Source organism: Poecilia mexicana, unplaced genomic scaffold (genome assembly GCF_051168715.1).
Source record: "Poecilia mexicana isolate PSO_F unplaced genomic scaffold, ASM5116871v1 scaffold_8, whole genome shotgun sequence".
Classification (NCBI taxonomy): domain Eukaryota; kingdom Metazoa; phylum Chordata; class Actinopteri; order Cyprinodontiformes; family Poeciliidae; genus Poecilia; species Poecilia mexicana.
In genome coordinates this window covers 11,980,647-12,000,317 of record NW_028263377.1, presented here as the reverse complement: position 1 = coordinate 12,000,317, position 19,671 = coordinate 11,980,647, and the positions used below count along the sequence as shown (strand labels likewise).

The window sequence follows — 19,671 nt, the reverse complement described above, 5'->3', positions numbered from 1 at the left end:
CATCCGCCCATTCAATATATTAGAAAAAGCTGGAGTTGACTAGTTTCTAACCTTAAAACCAGCGGTCAGACACAGTCATGCATGCTAGCTAATGTTGTAAAAAGCACACCGCGAACACATTTCATTGCAACTTAGTTGTCCAGACAGTTAACGGTCATGGTGGCGCCAGGGACAGATTCAAACTTTGATTTCAAGTAATGGCATGTTACACAGATGCATATTGAATATAAGTGAAGTGAAATATCTCATTTCAAATATTACAATTTGCCTTCGCGCTATTATTCACAAATAGCTTACCTTCAGCTCACGGTTCGATGGCAGAGAGGATCCAGAGTTCCCTGTCCCGCTCATTCAAAAACGGACTTCTTCTGCACACCATTAAGTAATGCACAACTTAATGGTGTGCATTACCGCCACCTACTGGTACGGAGTGTGGATCAGGACGCGTGCACCGGACTCAAGATTCGGGGGTATATTTTACTCTATTTTCCTATGCAACAGGTTTTTACTGTTAACGAATGGGTAGCATATGTATAATTTACCCATTATTTTATAATTCCTTAGCTAACTGAAAAAATCTATTACATTTTATATGATTTTTTTAGATCATATTTACCACTCTCCAAAATCACTTTTTTCAGTGTATGTTTATTTTATAATCAAACATTTTTAATGTATTCATGTCAATCAAATGCCTATTAAGATAAATATATATATATATATATATATATATATATATATATATCCCAACACCCCTGCACTGTATCTGAGTGTGACAGAAGCAGGCTGTCAGGGAGTCACAGTCCCTTTAATTCATGCAGCTGAGCAGCAGCGGCAGCAGTCTCCCCTCTGCAGCGTCGTCCTGCCCCGCTGCTCCGTTTTTGGTACGGGCTCGCTCAGCCCCCGTGGTCTCCTCATTGGCTCAGCTGTTGGAGCCGCTCCTTCGCTTCTTCTTACGGTTGAGTCGACAGTTTGTTGCAGCTCACCAAAGTGCCCCTTAAATGTCTCAAAACTGCCCGGTGGAAAGGTTCCCCAGCCAGTAAATCATATGTGTTACCCAGATAAAGCCTGAAGCCAAATACAGAGAAGACTCGGGGGGAGCCTGGTGAGAAGAAGAGCAGAGAAATCAACACCAGGCGCAGCAGGACTCCTGGAAACGCGACTCCTCTGGGGGACCGTCCTCTCTCTCACATGGTATGTCCACAACACACCGTTGTTTTGCCTTCACTCACTATAAACGCGACTTTAGCGTCCTACCTCCCTCTGCACACTCTCCTAAGCCCAATTTTTCAAAGTAAAATGTCATCATTGCTCACTTAACTTACTGTTAGCTAACTCTTCCATCAGTTAAGCTATGGGAGTTGCTTTAACTCTGTGGTTTACCTCCCTATAGATAATAGTTTCTGTGCATTTTATGCAAACTGTCCAAGTGCTAAAAATGTTTTTCGGCATGTTTAAAAACGCAGCTGTCTGCAGCTGCAGCCAAGTCAAATACAGGAAGTCGCGTCTAAGTTTTATGTTAAAACAGAGCCTATTTTTTGCACTGTTTCTGTCTATTTACTGCACTGTCTGCTCGGGGGTTCTCTAGTTGATATAATCAAACTACCATAACGTCCTGCATGTTGATTTGATTGAAAATACCCCGAAATCCAGGCTAACATCTGTTACTAAAACTTCATCTTTATTATTTTTAATCAGGCTTGTTACTTTTAGACATTTAAAAATAAAAATATGAAGAAGATTAAATATGCATTTTTATTATTTACGGTAATATGTGCAGCAGGTGAAGGGATTTTCAACGAGCAATAGTGAAAAATGTAGATGGGGGATGTTGTGTGTGCATTCATGTTGACAGATGTGTTATGCAATGTTCAGGGAAGGAGGATCTTATATACATTATACATACTGTATATTCCGTTGGTTTAATACATGCAGGAACTTTTTTAAGGAATTGATCAATAAAGATTGTGCTTCATGCTTCGCACCTCAATCAACAATATATTGTTTACAATGTAGTTTTTATTCTGCACTTTTAAAATAGATATCGGCTTTTGACATTTCTTTTGTGTGCTAAAATGACTTAATGCTTCACTGACATTGCAGATTTGCTTGTTGATCTCTCCTCGGCTGACTTGAAAGTAAGCTTAACGTATGCACTACGCTCAGTTAGCCGATGTTTTGATAAGTGGGACTGCTTAGTTTGCTTTTAGCCCAAGTCCTCAAATAGGCACAAGGGGGGAAATCAATCGGTATGACTCTAATCATGACACAAAGAACTGTATGCAGTATCTACAACACCTGGCAGAAGTATTTAAGCTGCGCAAAACCTTTCAGCCTATGTTAACTCCACAGATGTAAAAGTATTTTATTTGGATTTTTACATTAAAGATCAACACAAATAAAGGAACACATCATTTTTAACAGTTTTGAAAATGCCAGCTCCAGAAGTCCCTGGTTGTTAAATAGAGGACACTTATGTGTGTAATTTAATCTCATTATAAATACAGATGTTTTGATTTGTAGAAGACATTAGTGAACAAACAGCAGCTTGAAGACCAGCGAACATACAGGACAAATAAGGGAGAAAGTTGTGGGAAAGACATTATTGTCTACCTAAACATGGTGGAGGTTCACTTTCCAGCAACACTAACATACAGCAAGAGTTACAATGAAACAGCAGAGACCTCAATAGACAAGCTGTAATTGTAGTAAAATGTGGTTCTACGAAGCGTTGACTCAATAGAGCTGCATTCAAAGACACACTGTGCTTTTAAGATTTTGATTGGTTAAAAAAATGAAGGACATGTACCATTTTACAAGTACGCTCCATGGGATGCTCTATCTTTCCAAATATTTGCAAGAATACATTGAAGTTTGAGGTCACAACGTGACAAAACATGAAAAAGTTAAAAAGTTAGGAAGTGTTCTTCCAGGTGCTGCATATCAAGGGGGTTTATAGAAGACCTGGATATTTCCATGCTGCAGCTATTACTACCATGAAAAGACAAAAACAACTGAATATCTTAAGCTGACATAAACCTTGAGGATTGGCGCAACCCCCAGCCCCAAGTTTGTCCTTTAATCAAAATCAGCCAGATGTTTTTGATTTAAAGAATATTTATGCGTATAGGTTCCCCTGAGACACTTTGTTCTTTGTAAAGTACATGTTTATTTACAGTGTAAATTTAGGGAAGTGTGGGTCATCGGGACAGAGATCTAACATTCATAAAGCTGCTTTTCTTGTCATTGTCATATTGATGCTTAAGAGAAGCGTCCCAAAACAATCCAGTGTCTGCTGATAGGAAGGTTTTTACAGCTTGAGTTCTGTAGGTTGGATTAGGCTCAGGTTTGTGGTCACCTGTTTTCTACCTACACCCACAGAAAGCTCCCACTTGACCAGAAACAGAAATATACCAGCACTCTTTGTGAAAGCTTGTGTGACTCTGTGGGTGAGGGATGGGTGGGTGTGCAGGGGGAAACAGACCCATGGGAAAAGTGTAATTTAGGGTTAGCCAAGAATAGAAAAGAGAAAAAAATACGTTCTAGTTGTTTTGCTTTACATTCATGGTGTAGGATTGCATGTTTAGAGGTTTGTTGAGTTCAAACTGGACGTTTAGTTTTGAAACTGAATCAGGTGTATCATCATCATTTACTTTAACTTAGATCAACATTTTACTTTATTATATTTTTCAGTTACCAGTCAGTCTGAATTATTTTTACAAGCAGAATCACAAATTTGTATTTTTGAACATCTATATGAAAACTTAAGAATGATAAAAACATGAGTACTGATTCAAATTAGGGCTGCACCGATTGCAGTTTTCTGGCTGATCACCGATCTTTTAAAAAGCTTAACTTGCTGATTCCGATTTTGGCCGATACGATTTTTTTTTTTTGTTTGATATGTTGCTCAATATAGCAAGAAAGTTGTTGAGTTGGCAACAGTGGGGTCACTATTGTTAATGATAAATGTCCAGTCATAACTGGTGGGCCGGTCTGTCACGCAAACCTTTCTCACCGGAGAGCAAAAGAGGACAGTGGTTGATTCTTAGACCTTTGCCAAGGCAGATACAATCGGTGGATAAAATTGGCTTCATATGTAAAACCGGCCGATCGCCAATCTCCCAAAATTAAAGAAATCGGCTCCGATAAATCGGTGCACCCCTACTTCAAATAACACCTTATCTCAGTTTTTAGTTTAGTGCATTACATATTTTATTTTACTCCAACTGTAACAAATGTAACTAACTATGGGAACTGCAAGAGGTAATCCTTTTAACTTGTACAGAATTACATCTTGAACCTTAACTTTTAGGTCCCAGCCTTATGAGTTTTAAGTTTCGATATTAATCAACCACAGCTTTTCTTCCCCGTTTTGCCCAGCTTCTCCTACTTCATGGCCTTCTCGTGCACCTCAGCACCACCCACAGTCCCAACCAATGCAAAGCCAACACCTCCCAACAGACTTTCTCCTCCTGCTCCCACTGAATGGCTGCTCTTAGCCTAGCGTCCCCTCCTCTCTACTCGTATATGCATATTTTTGTCACGTTCTCGCTCTCCTCTGCCTGTGTGTATTTATTTCTGAACACACCTGCCCTATCTGGCTGTGTGTCTTCAACAGGCTTTCTGGGTCAGACGCCTCTTGTAATTTTCCATTCTGACTTGTTGATACCGACAAAGGGGGCTTGTCAACCATCTGGCTCAGAAATCCTAAAGACGTCTTGAGTCGTGTTAATCCGTTTTGGACCAGGCCGGCTCATCTGAGCTGACTGGAGCTGCGGACGTTCAGCAGGGAGATTCAGCCGCTCATAAGTGAGCTGCTGCATGTGATATTCTTTACATTTAATTAGGCTTTAAAGCTGACTTTGAGGTTTGTGCCTGTCTCTCATGTAAGTCTACTAAATTTCAGGTTATAGGTTTTTTGACTACATTTCAGTGGTGTGGTTTGATAGACACGATAAAAAAGAATGATTGGCAGCGCTAAACCCCTCCCCCTGATTGTGATTGGCTGTTTCTAACAGAGCAGTGAATTTGTTCAGGTAACTGCAGAACCATAAGAGAAGGCAGAGGAGCTTCATTTATTTATTTTTTTCAGATTACCCGTCTCATATTATGCTGTCACGACATAGTGATAGTTTTAACAAATATGTAAAAGATAAACATATTTTTAATAAAACTTACATATGGCAGTGGTGTTGCATGTATTTGGAGTAAAATAGATTAAACCACACTCAGAATTTTTACGATAACTTTTGCCCACAAAGTGAAACCAGGTTTTGATCAATGAGGAACAAAAAGGCTCTGGAAACCGATAATTTAATATTTGGCATATTTAAATATTTCAACTTTGACATTTAATAAATTATTTTATTTAATCATTATTTGACCATGAAGTCCCTTTAGATAAAATCTATTTTTCAAGGAGACCTGACAAAGAGGCACCCTGTGTACAGTATACAAAACAATAATTAAAAGGTAGATGTTTATTATCAATCATGTGATACATGAACCTTGTGATACATGTTGTGTCAGAGAAAATCTGACCGAGTAAAATTAATTTTTCTATTCTTGCACATTAAGTTGATATTCAAAAGCATTTCGGTCTTACGTGCTTCAAGGTCAAGATGTTTCTTCTCTCTGTATTTATTTTATTTTTTTGCTGCCTCAAGCAGCTGCTTGTCTATCAAACAAAGTCTGATCAAAGTCTATCAAACTTTGCGTTCCTGGAGAGCTCAGTTTAAGGTGAAGCTTCACCTTAAACTGAGCTCTCCAGGAACGCAAAGTTTCAGAACGTCCTCGTCTATAGGTTCACTGACAAACTCCAATATTGTTTTTGGAGGGTTCAAACTTTTTCCTGGCATGCTTCCCACGCAAGTCAAACATGAGCTGTACGTTTGGGGTCGCGGACTTTGACACCAAGAGCCATCGACGTTATCTTGAGCTAAATTTACCAGGTTGATCAGGCTTGGACTAGTTGGCACAAGTACTGATGATGTATTTCTTTACAGTGAATGGATCTGATTCATTTCTGAATAACTTTGGAGATCTTTACTAAGATAAGCTCAGATCTTTGGACATCAAGATCAGATCAGTCTAAATTATTTCAAGACTTTTTAGACATCTTCGCCTGGTATCCCATTACATGTGGAGGGTGTTGTATTTTACCTAAGCTGGACTGATATCCTTCAGATTTATCACTCTGCTTTCTTTGTTTTTGGTTAGATGGAGAAGCCCGCTCTGGATTCCAGTGAGGAGAGAGCCTGGCTGGGAGAGGGCCAGTCTGAGGTCCAGCTTGCAACCAGTCCTGACCCAAGAGAGCCAAATGACGAAGATCGACTAGCCTGGGATTCTAAAATCCAGTATGTGTTGGCTCAGGTCGGCTTCAGCGTGGGCTTGGGGAACGTCTGGAGGTTTCCATACCTTTGCCACCAAAATGGAGGAGGTAAAGGTCTTTCAATAAAGAAAGTACTCTGGAGTCAAACCTTTAAGACATTTCAACATTTCAACATTTAATCTTGTTGTTAAATGAAAAGGAAACATCTTTCTTCTTTCAATTCTTCCAGGGGCCTTCATGCTTTTGTATGTTTTTCTTTTACTGATTGTGGGAGTCCCTCTGTTTTTTATGGAGCTGGCAGCTGGCCAGAGTATTCGACAGGGAAGCATTGGCGTATGGAAGCACATCTCCCCGAAGCTGGTGGGGATCGGCTACTCCAGCTGTGTGGTGAGTGTTGCTCCTTTAGGTTGAGGCATGTAAAAGTCATGTGGTAGCTGGAAAATCCCGCTTACTGTACTTACTGTTTGCATGTGTTAGTTAAAGGATTATTAATCGGTAATAGTAATATTTAAAGGGAAGGGCCGAGATTGGTCTGATTAAATAATCTGCAGATTCCTGTGTCTTCTGCTGATTAGCCTCTAGTGTTTCTTTTGTCCCACGGTCTTTGAACTAACTCTCTTTTGATCAGTAGAGGTAGTGTGTATATACTTAGAGATGGTAGTGATTTCATTTCATGCTGTAACTTGAGAGCAGAGCAAATCGCTGTTGCTTTTTGCTGTCAGACTCTTGTGTAACACTTTTCTCTGCAGACAAGACAAGGCAACCTCAATCACAGCCCAAAGAGAATAGATAGTAATATGTAAAATTTTTACGATATATATATATTTTTTTATAGAAATCAATTATATTCATTTGCTTTTTACCTCATTTTCAATCCAGTAGATTATATTTGCTTTGTGTCTCAACACAGAAATATTTTAATTGCTTCTCAATGACATTAAGGTTCCCCTATTTAATTATTTTTCCTGTAATGTTGTATATATGGATTTGGAAACAATGACGTGCATGCATGGATGTGGAAGTGTCATGGTTTGGGATGCTTTGTTGCAGCAGGACCTGGTTACCTCCACAATGTGTGTCAAATATTGAGGAAAATATGAGGCTATCTGTTAAAATATGAAGCAGAACTGGATCCTACAGGAGGACCATGACCCAAAACATACCAATAAGCCCACCAATGACAGAATGGGAGTGAAGGAATGGAAAGTTCTGGTCAAAGCCTGAATCTTGATCTCATTTAGATTTTATGGTTTGACCTCAGATGTTCAAGAAAACCATCAAACATGTCACAACAGAGCATGAAGAATGGATCTGCTTTGCTCAGACTGGTGATGAAAACTGGTTGATGGTCACAATATGGTGTTTATTTTGACAAGACATTCTAGTTTAAGTCACAGCGTTTTTAAAATTAAAAATCCTAATCCTAATTAATAAAAATAAAAAAAGGCTCCAATTTAAAAAGGTCTGTTCTAGTTAAACAATGAATGTACATGTAAAACATTGGTATTTTTCTGCAGGAAGTGCTTTGTTTTGAATGCGAGGGCCACATAACTGTTCCCTTTTCTGGTCGGGGGCCGGTCTTAGTTTTTTGAGAAAGAAACCTTAGAAAACTTTTGTTGAGAGGGGGAGGAGGGGGGGAGTGAAACTGTGGACCGGGGGAGAGGGAGTGAAACTGTGGACGGGGGGGGATGGGGCCTGGATTACTGCCGACGACATATTCGCGTTTGTAGATAGATTTTTACCCAGAATGCAAATGGAAAAAAAACCGTGAGCGAAACGGTAACTGGTACTGACTAGTATATATTCCATTGAGGAAAACTAAGTTTCATATCTGCTCAAGAGCTCCCCTGGTGGTTGAAGAAAAATCCACATATATATGAAAAAAACACTGAATGCTCTCTGGTATTGTTCAGGGGGCCAGACCAAATGAGGAGGCGGGCCGGATCCAGCCCGCAGGCCGTAGCTTGGGGACCCCTGCCTTAAAGGCAACGGGTACCTTATTTACCGACTATAGAGCGCACCTCACTATAAGGTGCATCTACAAAGTTTTTTTAAGAAAAAAAACTGTAAACATACATATATATAAGCCGCACCGGGCTATAAGGCGCTGGTATCTCCACCGCTCTCGGTTTTCCACAAGGACGCAGCAGCAAGGACGTCTCCAACGACAAACCATGGATTCGTTCACACTGAGCTATTTCCTTCCTACCAGATCTTTAGCCTTCAACTTAAAAGCGACGTCATATGAGCTTCTTCGTGTTGTTTCCATGATGAGGGGGTATGAGTTTGAAAACATTTATCCGTCATGTCTGCTGCTAGCTTGTGCTTGTTCTAAATGAAAATTAGCACTTTCTTCTTTGATTTTCAATTTTGAGTTAAAATTATTCACTTCCTGCTAAAGCGCCCCCTGGTGGTTAAAGAAAAATCCACAGAAAAGTCACACCATGCTACAAGACGCGTGGTTCAAAGCGTGGGGAAAAAGTAGCGGCTTATAGTCCGAAAAATGCGGTAATTATAAAAAAAAATGTCAAGGTAGAAAAAGTATCCATAACAGATAACAAATTATTATTTTTTGTTAACCTCTTGAAGTTTTAATACCTGCTTGGGAATATTTATTTACATGTGCAAACACTGTTTTGTCTGATACTTTGATAGACTTAATTAAATAGATCACATCTGTGTTATTCTGCTGGGATGAAGGTACAAAATGTTTGGCTCTTTGCTAAGTTGATTTGAAACGTTGCTTTACCTCTTAAGTTGCACCTGAATTATTGCTACAGCACTTAAACAGAGCATAACAGAGCATTTCCATAAACGCATCTGATACCAAATGTTGAGTTACTAAAACAAAAGTCAAAGTTTAAAGAAAGATTTTAAATTAACTTTTGTTTGAAAATCGCGAAAAGCCCTTTTAGGACCACTTTCTTCCTAACAGTCTAGCAGACTTTTTCCACAGTGTATTAATCATTCTCAAGTTCACAGTCACAATTTAAGCCATTTTTCTTCTTCCTCAGGTCTGTTTTTATGTAGCTCTTTACTATAATGTCATCATTGCATGGAGTCTTTTCTACTTGGGAAATTCCTTCCAGTATCCTTTGCCGTGGGAACAGTGCCCGATTGATGCAGGCACCAATGAAACAGGTACGAGCGTAACAGAGACGTTTAATCAAGCATGTCATGTAAGCATCTAAACTGTTGTCTGTCTTCAATGAACAGTAAAGGAATGTGCGAGTAGCTCTCCAACGCAGTATTTCTGGTTCAGGAAAGCGCTGAGCATCACCAATTCGATAGAGGAATCTGGAGAGTTTAACCCCATCATGACGGGATGCTTACTGGCTGCTTGGGCAATCGTATCGCTGGCTATGATCAAGGGGATCAAGTCCTCCGCAAGGGTGAGAGAAAACCAACCTCAACAATCCGTACATCATCATTAAGTGTTTTAAGGAACTGTAAAACTTTCAGGGACATATTTTCATTTTGAGCACTGGTTGGTAAAATCTGGATGCTTTGAGAGAAAAGTAAAATTCTTGGAAATAAATCTTTCTATGTTTCTTCTCACCTTAGGTGATGTACTTCTCCTCAGTTTTTCCCTATGTGGTTCTCTTCATTTTCCTCATCAGAGGGATGTTGTTGGATGGAGCCATAGATGGAATCACATATATGTTTTATCCCAAAGTAAACAGGCCAGATATGTTTAGTTCTAGAAAATCTGTATTAACAAATCAAAGTGGGCAGTTTTTCTCAATGAGATCTTCTGTGATATTTCACAGCTTGAGATTTGGGGGAACGTACAGGTATGGCGCCAGGCGGCTACACAGGTGTTTTTCGCATTGGGTCTGGGCTATGGCTCCGTTATCGCGTATTCCTCCTACAATCCGGTCCACAACAACTGCCACAGGGATGCCCTGATGGTCTCCGGCATCAACTTTATGACATCTGTGCTGGCCTCACTGGTGGTTTTCGTGGTGCTGGGTTTCCGGGCCAAAAACATCGCCCTACGTTGCATTGCTGAGTATGTATACCTAAGGGTAATGTTTCAATCTCACTTTCACAATTTTATTATCTTCTCATAAAACCTGCATTCCTTATATTTGTTCCTTTATCTCAACCTCTTCCAGAAACCTTGGTGTGTTAAATCTTATGTCCTCTAACGCATCCAGCAACCGCTGGTGGCCCTCGTTCAACGTTACAGATCCGAGCTCCGTGTCTTTATCTGAATACAGACAGTGGTACCATGAGCTCGGCTCCACACTGGGTCCACAGCTCACTGACTGCAATTTGGAGGAGGAGATGAACAAGGTAACGCTGAGAACGAATAAACTCAACTCAAAAACTCAAAAATAAACATACTGCTTTGAAAATTTGTGAGGGTGCTGATGAACTTTTGTGCGCTACTATCTGACCTCATGGCAATGCAATCAGAAGCAGAGAAAATGAACCGGATGGGAATATTTTACTTCTTTGGTCTATTTCTATGTCTGCTTTGACAACACAGAAGCATGAACAATTATTATAAATAATAAGAAAGAAAACTATCTCCAGTCTCCATATACAGGTGAAACCAGATCCAGTTAACATTTTTCAGATGAAAATATTTTTATACAACTTCTAAAAGGTTTATAGATGTTAAAAAAAGACAGAGAATCAGGCCCAAACTTGGTCTCTATTGTTGTGTTGTGTAGTTTAACCTTATGATATAAATATAAACATATAGCATAAAATAATTAGAGAAAATGAAAGCAGGCAAAACACAAAAACCTTTCCAGTTCCGTTAAACATTCTTAGAAGTATAAAAAAGTGATAATAAATCCCTCTATTTACCAATTCGGTAAAAATAACATTTAGTTTATCATTAAATTTAAAAAATACTTATGAATGAACACATCAGCAAATCAAAATCGGGAAATAAAATTGCTGCATAAAGTGAGCCAATTCAAAATTTACTGAGGTTTTGTCTTCTGTAATAATATGCTGTTATAACATGCATATTAAATGTCTTATATACCCGATTTTATAACGAATTAACTTAAAATAGCATATGAAATATGGTAGGTAAATGTACATATAGTAACTCTCATCAGTCAATAGTTCATACAGTTCTCCTATCTTGGCTTGATGTAGATCAGATGTAATAATAGAAACACATAAATGTGTGTTGAAATAAAGCATTAAAGATAGACATTATTTTTATTGCACCCATAGATGAGGAATAGGAGCTATAAGAACATGCTGCTTGCAGGAGGCTTGTGTTACCGATACAATATGCTTTTACAGAAACAGAGGAGATCATGCGATCTCCCTGTGTTTATGTTGTGTAAAAAATCTGCAGAGTCAAACGAAGAGCTGTAGGAGGAATAATCAGCATAATGTGTACAGTTTCAGCCTCCTCTTTGTGTCTGCAGGGCATTGAGGGGACGGGCCTGGCATTCATAGCATTCACTGAAGTCATGGCCCTCTTCCCGGCCAGCCCCTTCTGGTCCACGCTGTTCTTCCTGATGCTCTTCAACCTGGGCCTGAGCACCATGTTCGGGACCATGCAGGGGATCCTCACGCCTCTCATGGACAACTTTAAACTGCTGGGCCGCCATCGGACCCTCCTCACCGGTACCGCAACACGTCCTCAAACACTCAGTGTGCACAGGGAGCCACGCAGGGATTGTAACGAATTGTTGAACGTTATTTAAAAATACAGGCCTTTCCAGCAAAATGTGTGAGGTTCCAGTTGAACTTTTCCACATGTTATGTCATTATAACCACATATTTGTTTGTATTTCATTGGACTTATACACTTTTGATTGTGAAGTAAAAATAAGATGATATTTTCAAGTCTTGTGTCTTATTGGTGTCAGGTCTGTGAAAGCATAGTTTCTCTATTTTAGACAGTGTTTAGTTTGGTTGCATTGAAAGGACTCTGCTTTTTATTAACGTTTTTGTTACTTTTCTGTGTCATCATCATCATCATACTTATTTGGGGCAGTTGAGAGTAAAGGAGTTTAAAAAGAAATGCACTCCAGACTTTTCAGATTTTTATGAGGAAAGCTACATTTATGCACTTTGTGTTGGTCTTTTAAATTTAATCTATGTAATAAAATACGTTGAGGTTTGTGGTTATAATGTGACAAAATCTAAAAAGGTTGAATGATTGTATATTTTCAGTAGCGGTACATATAAACATAAAATACCAGCAAATTAAACAATATAAGCGAATAAATATTGTATTAAATATATTTTTTGTGCTCAGATAGTTTAGTTATGTTTGTCTTATTGTGTTTTTTTTTTTGTTTGTTTTGTTTTTCAGTGTTCAGCTGTGCCTTGGGGTTCATAATGGGATTATTGTTCACCCAGCGATCTGGCAATTATTTTGTGACGATGTTTGACGACTACTCTGCAACCCTGCCACTTGTTATTGTTGTGATTTTTGAAACAATCAGTGTGGCATGGGTTTATGGCACTGATCGGTAAGAGACAGTATTTGGTTGCAAAAATACTTGGATAAAATCTTTGTATATCTTTTTTCATGATCATCTTGCCTAACTTGAACAGAAATACCACCTTGGGTGAAATGTTTTCTATCTGCAGTTTCCTGGACGATATTGAACTCATGCTCAAATGGCGCCCCCCAGTGGTGTACAAATATCTCTGGAAATACGTGTGTCTGCTGGCAATGGTTGGTCTCCTTGCTGCCAGTTTACTTCGAATGGTTTTCAAGGCACCCACGTACACTGCCTGGAATCAGACCGCAGTAAGATTTGCCTTTTCAATCAGACATATTAGAAAATATTTAAGGCTAAAATTACATGTGTTTTTTTAACAATTATAACCCAGAATGTCAGTCATGTTCTGTTCAAAAATGTATAGAAATGAGAAACGTGTCGGTACTAAAGAGAGGTTATTGAAGGCTTTCTCTGCATGCTCCTTTGAGTTTAGCTCACGGTGGGGTCATGGTGACCTTTGACTCGGTCTATGTAAAAGTGAAATCCAGCTCAGTCAGATTTAGACCTGGAAACAGATGTCACCCAGACCATTTGTCTCATTGCTTCATGGAAAATATGTTTTAGCTACTTTAACTGAATATATCTGGATTGAACATAATGCTGTTCATTTCTGTTTGAAACAAACTTAATATATTGTCTAAATTCAGTACATACAGATATATAGTTTATAGATTTTATTTCTGTTATAACACTGGATTCAGATAAAGTAGAAAATTACAAAGTAAAAAAAAAAAAACAGATTCCAAATGCAGAGAAGTTCATCTGCTGAAAAGTCTTAACAGATCAACAGTATTTTCAGTCAATATTTGGTTGGGTGTGTAGAAAATCAGCCTATGGCACTGCTGAGGTGTAATGGAAGCCCAGGTTGCTGTAAAATCGTCCTTCAGCTTGTCTGCACTGTTGACTCTCTCCTAAATCTCCCACACTTTTCTCTTTTGCTGCATTAATGTTCATGGATACAGCCTCACGTCACTTACCATCTTATCGGAGCTTGTTCCGATAGGAACGACTGTCAACTCGACTGTTCTTGGTGTTAATGTGCTGAGACTGTGACATGACATCTCTGTTTTAAAAGTCTGTTATCTAATTTTCTGAGAAACTGAATGTTGCGTTTGTATTATTCATAAGGTATGATAATGAGAAATAACAGGAATAAGCACTTCAAATATGTCACTCTTTCTGTTGTAAATGTATTAGATGGAGGGATTTTAATCAACTTTTCAAATGTTTTTGGAAAGATTAAAATTCTCTGACTTTTCACAAACATTTTTTTTGGCTTAGTATTAACTCCAGTGCAATCTTCTTCATCCTCCTGTGTGCCGTTTGTCTTTCCAGGCCTCTGAGATGACGCTGGCGTACCCAGGCTGGGCCCTGGCTATGATCGTCATGCTCATCGTGTTCGCCAGCCTTCCTGTGCCCATCGGCTACATCCACTCCGTGCTGAAAAGCCGCTCCGCCCTCGACATCCCCCCCCAGGAGGGCCCCGGCCCCGAGGTGCACCGCGAGCTGTACACCAAGTGCAACTCCACCGATCAGCTGGACTCCAACTCACATCCGGCCCCCTGTGAGGAAGACGGGGTTCGTCCCAGGACTTCCTTCCTGCCGGTGGGCAACGAGCAGTACCGGCTCCTTCCACAGCAGGAGGAGGAGGAAGGGGGAGAGGAAGAGGAGGAAGACACAGGAGTGTGAGGGGGATGTTCAAGCTGATCAAATTTTGGACTGAATAAAGTGAGAACAGTCCGTTACAGTATTTTTTTTCTTCGTCAGAACGATTATCTATTTTATATCTTTAGCCAAAATCATTTTCAGTATTTAAAAATGAAATCCAACTCCTCCAGCTGGCTCCCTACTCCACTTTCTGAACCACGTTTAAACTGACTGAAGAGAAACATGCAACTTCTTTTCACCATCTTAACTTCATGCGGGAGTCGTAACTGAGCCGGTGGTCAATCAAGCCACCAATCGGCTACGAGAAGTATGTTTTTAGATAAATAAGGCTTTAATTTGCAAGAAAAACTCTGCTTTGAGAAACTGTGATGTTTGCATGTCTGCGTATGATAGTGGTGTTAGTCTGTGTGAAACCGGACAGAGATTCAACCGTTTAGATTTTTGTGATCAGTGTCTTCAGACTAGAGAGGTTGAAAGGATGGAGCTGCACGTTTTAATGCCTTGGCAGGAAAAAGATGAAACTTTACTTTGATAGTTTGGAGTTTACTCACCGTTCGCTTCAGGGAGGATTCTGTCTCCTGAACGTTTTGATATCAACTGACCGGTTCTGTCCAGGTGACTGGACCGCTGCGTCCCGCCACCTGGACATTCGACACCCAAACTGATGAGCATCAAACAAAGCACACACACAGACCATTTCAAAAGAGTAACTTTGTTGTTTTAATTTGTTGTTGAAAATGAGTCGCAGATATGAAATAAAACTATTTTATTTGACAGGTTGAAAAGTGACATTCTGGATTAAGTAAATGAAAAACAATAAAGAATTAATCAGTGTTGATGAAAGGAATCAACTTAAACCAATAAATATCAGAATAAGAAGTTTATGTTTTGTTTCACCTCTTGGCTATTCTAACAACTTTAATTCTGTAAAGAATATATTTCGCTAACGTGAAACATTATTTTAGCTCAATCTCTTTGAGCTAAAACCCAAAATACCAAAATACACTTTATTGTATCAAAGTGTCTTCACAAAAATGTCATGCAAAAAGGACAACATGGTGTTTTTGCTTTTATTTAAAACAGGAAAGCAAGAGTTATTCCTACTACTGCTAAAATAATACAACATATTAGTATTATTATTAATACAAAGTATTCTAAATATTGTTGACTATTACAGTTGTGATTAAGTTTATGATATGTATTTATTATTTTATTAAATTACACAGACTTATTAGAAATACCTTATTACCAGCCACTTATCTGTAGTGTTCAAGTATACCTGCTCATTCAGGTATACTTGAATGAGCAGGTATACCTGCTCATTCAAGCAGGTATACCTGCTTGAATGAGCAGGTATACCATTTTGTTGTTTAAAAGAGCAACAAACAGCTGAATTAATTTTTTTCTCTAGGCTATAAAGAATGATAGCAGCCTCCTTTCAGCCAGCTGATCAGTAGTGTGCAGCAGCTACTCTGCTCTAAACAGCCAGTGGAAACATTCCAGCTCTGTCTCTGGCATCTGGTTAACAAAGACTTAAAATTGTAGTGATCTTGAATGTCTTAGTGGTTGTGAAAGTAACCTTTTGAAACTGAAATATCTGTTGGTAGCAGCAGTTGCAATATTTTTGTCTGATTTTGACAAATCACACAAAACAGTTTTTTTAGTATTAGACATTTTCTATTGAAATGAGATCTGAGCTTTTTGCCGGCTATATTAAGTCGACTTCCTTCCAGAAGAACGACTTTAAAGCTCTTAGCTCAGCAGATAGATACGTTATCATCTTGGGAAATCATTTCATCATCAACAAACTGGAATAACCCAACGTTGTTGCAGAACAGTAACTGTGAGGATTGTGGGGGGTTTCAGTCTTTCTGTGTTTCTTTGGAATGTTACAAAACAAGATTTGTGACTCATAACAGAACAAAACTTTTATCCAGGTATCCACAGCTTCTCTTTAATCCACCAGAACCTTCTGTCTTTCATTTCTTTGGTGGGTTTCTGTTTTGAATGCATGTTGCTGGAGCTTTGACTTTTGTTTTTTTTTCTTGTTTTTTTGTTTTTTGGTCAATCTGTATTTTTCTCTTATCCAGCCTTCTTAAATTGTTTGTCCAGCCAGTTTATAGAAACAAAAAAAACATTTTGTTTCACTTTCTTTTATCTGCAGACTCATTTGCGTACGGCAATTAGACATATTCATGCATTTGTTTCAGAAATACAAATTGCAGGGGAACTCCATCATTTTTCTTCAGTACTGAGTTATTCCGTATTTTTTTTGTAGCCTTGTTCGGAAAATGAATGTAACATTAATAAACTAGTGATTTCATCTTTTTTTTAAAAGTGATTGTTCTATTGAGAAATCTTTCTTTGAAACAAAAATAACCAGTGGATATGAGCGGCAACAGTTTTCATCTCTGTTTTGAGTTTTTCTGTGAGATCAGGATGATTTGAGTGCATCTTTTCTGAATTGGTTTGCTTTTGAAATAAATAAAAAAAATGTGACAGTAAGACAGCAACTTTAGGTTACCTGATTATACCTGGGAAGATCACAGAAGTTTATACATGTATAGTTTTGTTGTGTTCAATAATGAAAGTGTTTCTGCACCACAATGTGCAGAAACAAATCTAATTCTGCCAGCACCCTTGAATGTGAAAACAGATTAAAACAACTGACAAAGCACATTTTTGTTCCAGCTAAGGCTTCTATGAAAAGTCAACATCTTAGCGGTTCTCAACGTGGGCGGTACCGCCCCCCAGGAGGCGTTCAGAGTACGGCAGGGGGCGCTGGCGGACATTTTTACAAGAGGGGGGCGCTGGGATGCTTTTGGGGGGCGTTTGGTCGAAGGTAAACTTTACACTTTAAATGCACAACAATACCAGTTTAGACTTTGAGCAACTTGGTAAAACTGTATTGTGTAACATTAAACCATGCTTGGCTGCAACAATATACATGGCAGCTCTTCTAGTCAGTGTTTGTTAGCTTCTGTTAGCTTCTTGGCGCAGCTCCGTTCTCCTGCTCCTGGTAGCTAAAATCACGATACTCAGACAAGCACGCTCTGAATATCAAACGGAACTGTGACATCATGATGGGACATCACAGTAGAACTTCAAAACATCACCAGCGATTATAAAAGCTCCTCACATCGATCTCTTTTCATCACAACCTGTTAGCAGCCGTTGTCGATACATTTCTCCTGAGAATTTATTTAGCAGTTCGCAGTAAGATTTTCAACGTTGTTTGGTTAACATTTCTTGTAGAGATTGACATCAAACTAAACGCGAAATCTTTATTGAGTTTTTAGAGAAGTTTTTATAACCTGGAACAAGACGATTAAAATGCAGTCCGACCAACCCAGAGATGAAGAGGTCAGTTACGAAGACATTGAAAGAGAATTACAAATACCCAAGCCACTCAAGCCCAGGAAGAAGAAGAAGGTGCCATTTGCAGTCTGGCTGGAGCTGCAGGAGCAAAAGAAGTCTGCTGAAACAATCGAACAGCAGGATGCTTCATTGATGACCAAAAAGAAAACTATCACCAGACCACTGGAGACAGTGGACCAAAAAGAGCCACCTGAGAGCGAGTCCAACGAGATGAAAAGTTGTACAGAGGAACCAGTGGAACCATCACAGCCGGTCATCGAAAATATTGAAACACAAAATGTGTCAATGCCAGCAAAGGAATGTAATGAGGCAGCTTCCTTGAAAAATGAAAGTAATTGTGCATGTCTTGCTAAATTTAAGGAATCTGAAAGGGAGTATATCAGAGTCCAGAAGTACTTAATGAGACAGCTTGATGAGATGTTTGACATAAATCGCAAATTAAATGACCAGCTTAGACGTCAGAAAGATCTGATGAGAAATGACGGATCAGATAGAAGACAAGGCAGAAATTTGATGTCTCCTCAAATTCAGAGAGACATAAGAGAAAACGCAGAGCATAGAACATTTCATCATCAATCGGATTCAATTCAAATGGACATGGCTGTGCAGGAGAAAAGTTATCAGAAAAAAACAGTGACTCGTACAATTTCGACCCAAACCGAGATGAACGTGGTTGAATCCAGCAGTCAGACGGAACCGGATCGAAAAACGATTTCGACCCAAACCGAGATGAACGTGGTTGAAGCCAGCAGTCAGACGGAACCGGATCGACAAACAACTTCGACGCAAACCGAGATGAACGTGGTTGAAGCCAGCAGTCAGACGGAACCGGATCGACAAACAATTTCGATCCAAACCGAGATGAACGTGGTTGAAACCAGCAGTCAGACTGAACCGGATCGACAAACTATTTCGACCCAAACCGAGATGAACGTGGTTGAAACCAGCAGTCAGACGGAACCGGATCGACAAACTATTTCGACCCAAACCGAGATGAACGTGGTTGAAACCAGCAGTCAGACGGAACCGGATCGACAATCGATTTCGACCCAAACCGAGATGAACGTGGTTGAAACCAGCAGTCAGACGGAACCGGATCGACAATCTATTTCGACCCAAACCGAGATGAACGTCGTTGAAACCAGCAGTCAGACGGAACCGGATCGACAAACAACTTCGACGCAAACCGAGATGAACGTGGTTGAAACCAGCAGTCAGACGGAACCGGATCGACAATCTATTTCGACCCAAACCGAGATGAACGTCGTTGAAACCAGCAGTCAGACGGAACCGGATAGACAAACTATTTCAATCCAAATTGATCCCAAACAGAGACCCTTCCCTGCACAGACAGACGTTACATTCAGTGAAGACGTAATCCCAACACCAACTCAGGAATATGAACCTCAATCTGCTGAAGAGTCAGCAAAGCAGAGTAATGATTGTGAAAAAGAGAGGCCCAAGAAACGGATTTCACTGTGGAGGCGAATCAAAAAGACGTTAACGCCATTGTGTCTCCGTCAGTTTAAAGATCGATCTGAAGTCCATGAAGAGTAGAGATAAAGTAGTGGCTTATATCTCTGGTAAATTAGATATAAAACGGGGTGGCTGATTGGAAACAAGAGGTGCTATTGTTAATTGGGCATTTTAATATTAAAAAGAAGGACTGCACGGTGGGAAATGTCTCTCCGTGTAGGTGTGGGTTCACTCCGGGCGCTCCGGCTTCCCCCACGTTCAACAACGTCAGAACTCATCTTCATCCATTGAAAAATCTGAAGACGTAACAGGAAAGGTTCC

The 19,671-nt window shown here is 39.5% G+C and overlaps 1 protein-coding gene across 1 annotated transcript; it reads left to right on the top strand.

Moving 5' to 3' along the window:
- Window positions 1-812: 812 nt before the first annotated feature.
- On the top strand, window positions 813-17,009 carry slc6a16a (solute carrier family 6 member 16a). Its single transcript, XM_015009179.2, has 12 exons — window positions 813-1,194; window positions 6,223-6,442; window positions 6,564-6,721; window positions 9,349-9,475; window positions 9,551-9,726; window positions 9,899-10,009; window positions 10,105-10,346; window positions 10,453-10,633; window positions 11,737-11,938; window positions 12,633-12,792; window positions 12,914-13,076; window positions 14,164-17,009. Exons 1-12 carry the CDS (start codon window positions 1,192-1,194, stop codon window positions 14,515-14,517), a joined length of 2,097 nt encoding a protein of 698 aa, XP_014864665.2. The 5' UTR covers window positions 813-1,191; the 3' UTR covers window positions 14,518-17,009.
- Window positions 17,010-19,671: the final 2,662 nt, after the last annotated feature.

Bases quoted from the DNA above. Each gene is read 5' to 3' on its own strand.
- slc6a16a (XM_015009179.2), top strand. The intron at 10,347-10,452 runs GTATGTATACCT...AACCTCTTCCAG, and splicing joins GCCCTACGTTGCATTGCTGA to AAACCTTGGTGTGTTAAATC. The intron at 11,939-12,632 runs GTACCGCAACAC...TTTGTTTTTCAG, and splicing joins CCATCGGACCCTCCTCACCG to TGTTCAGCTGTGCCTTGGGG.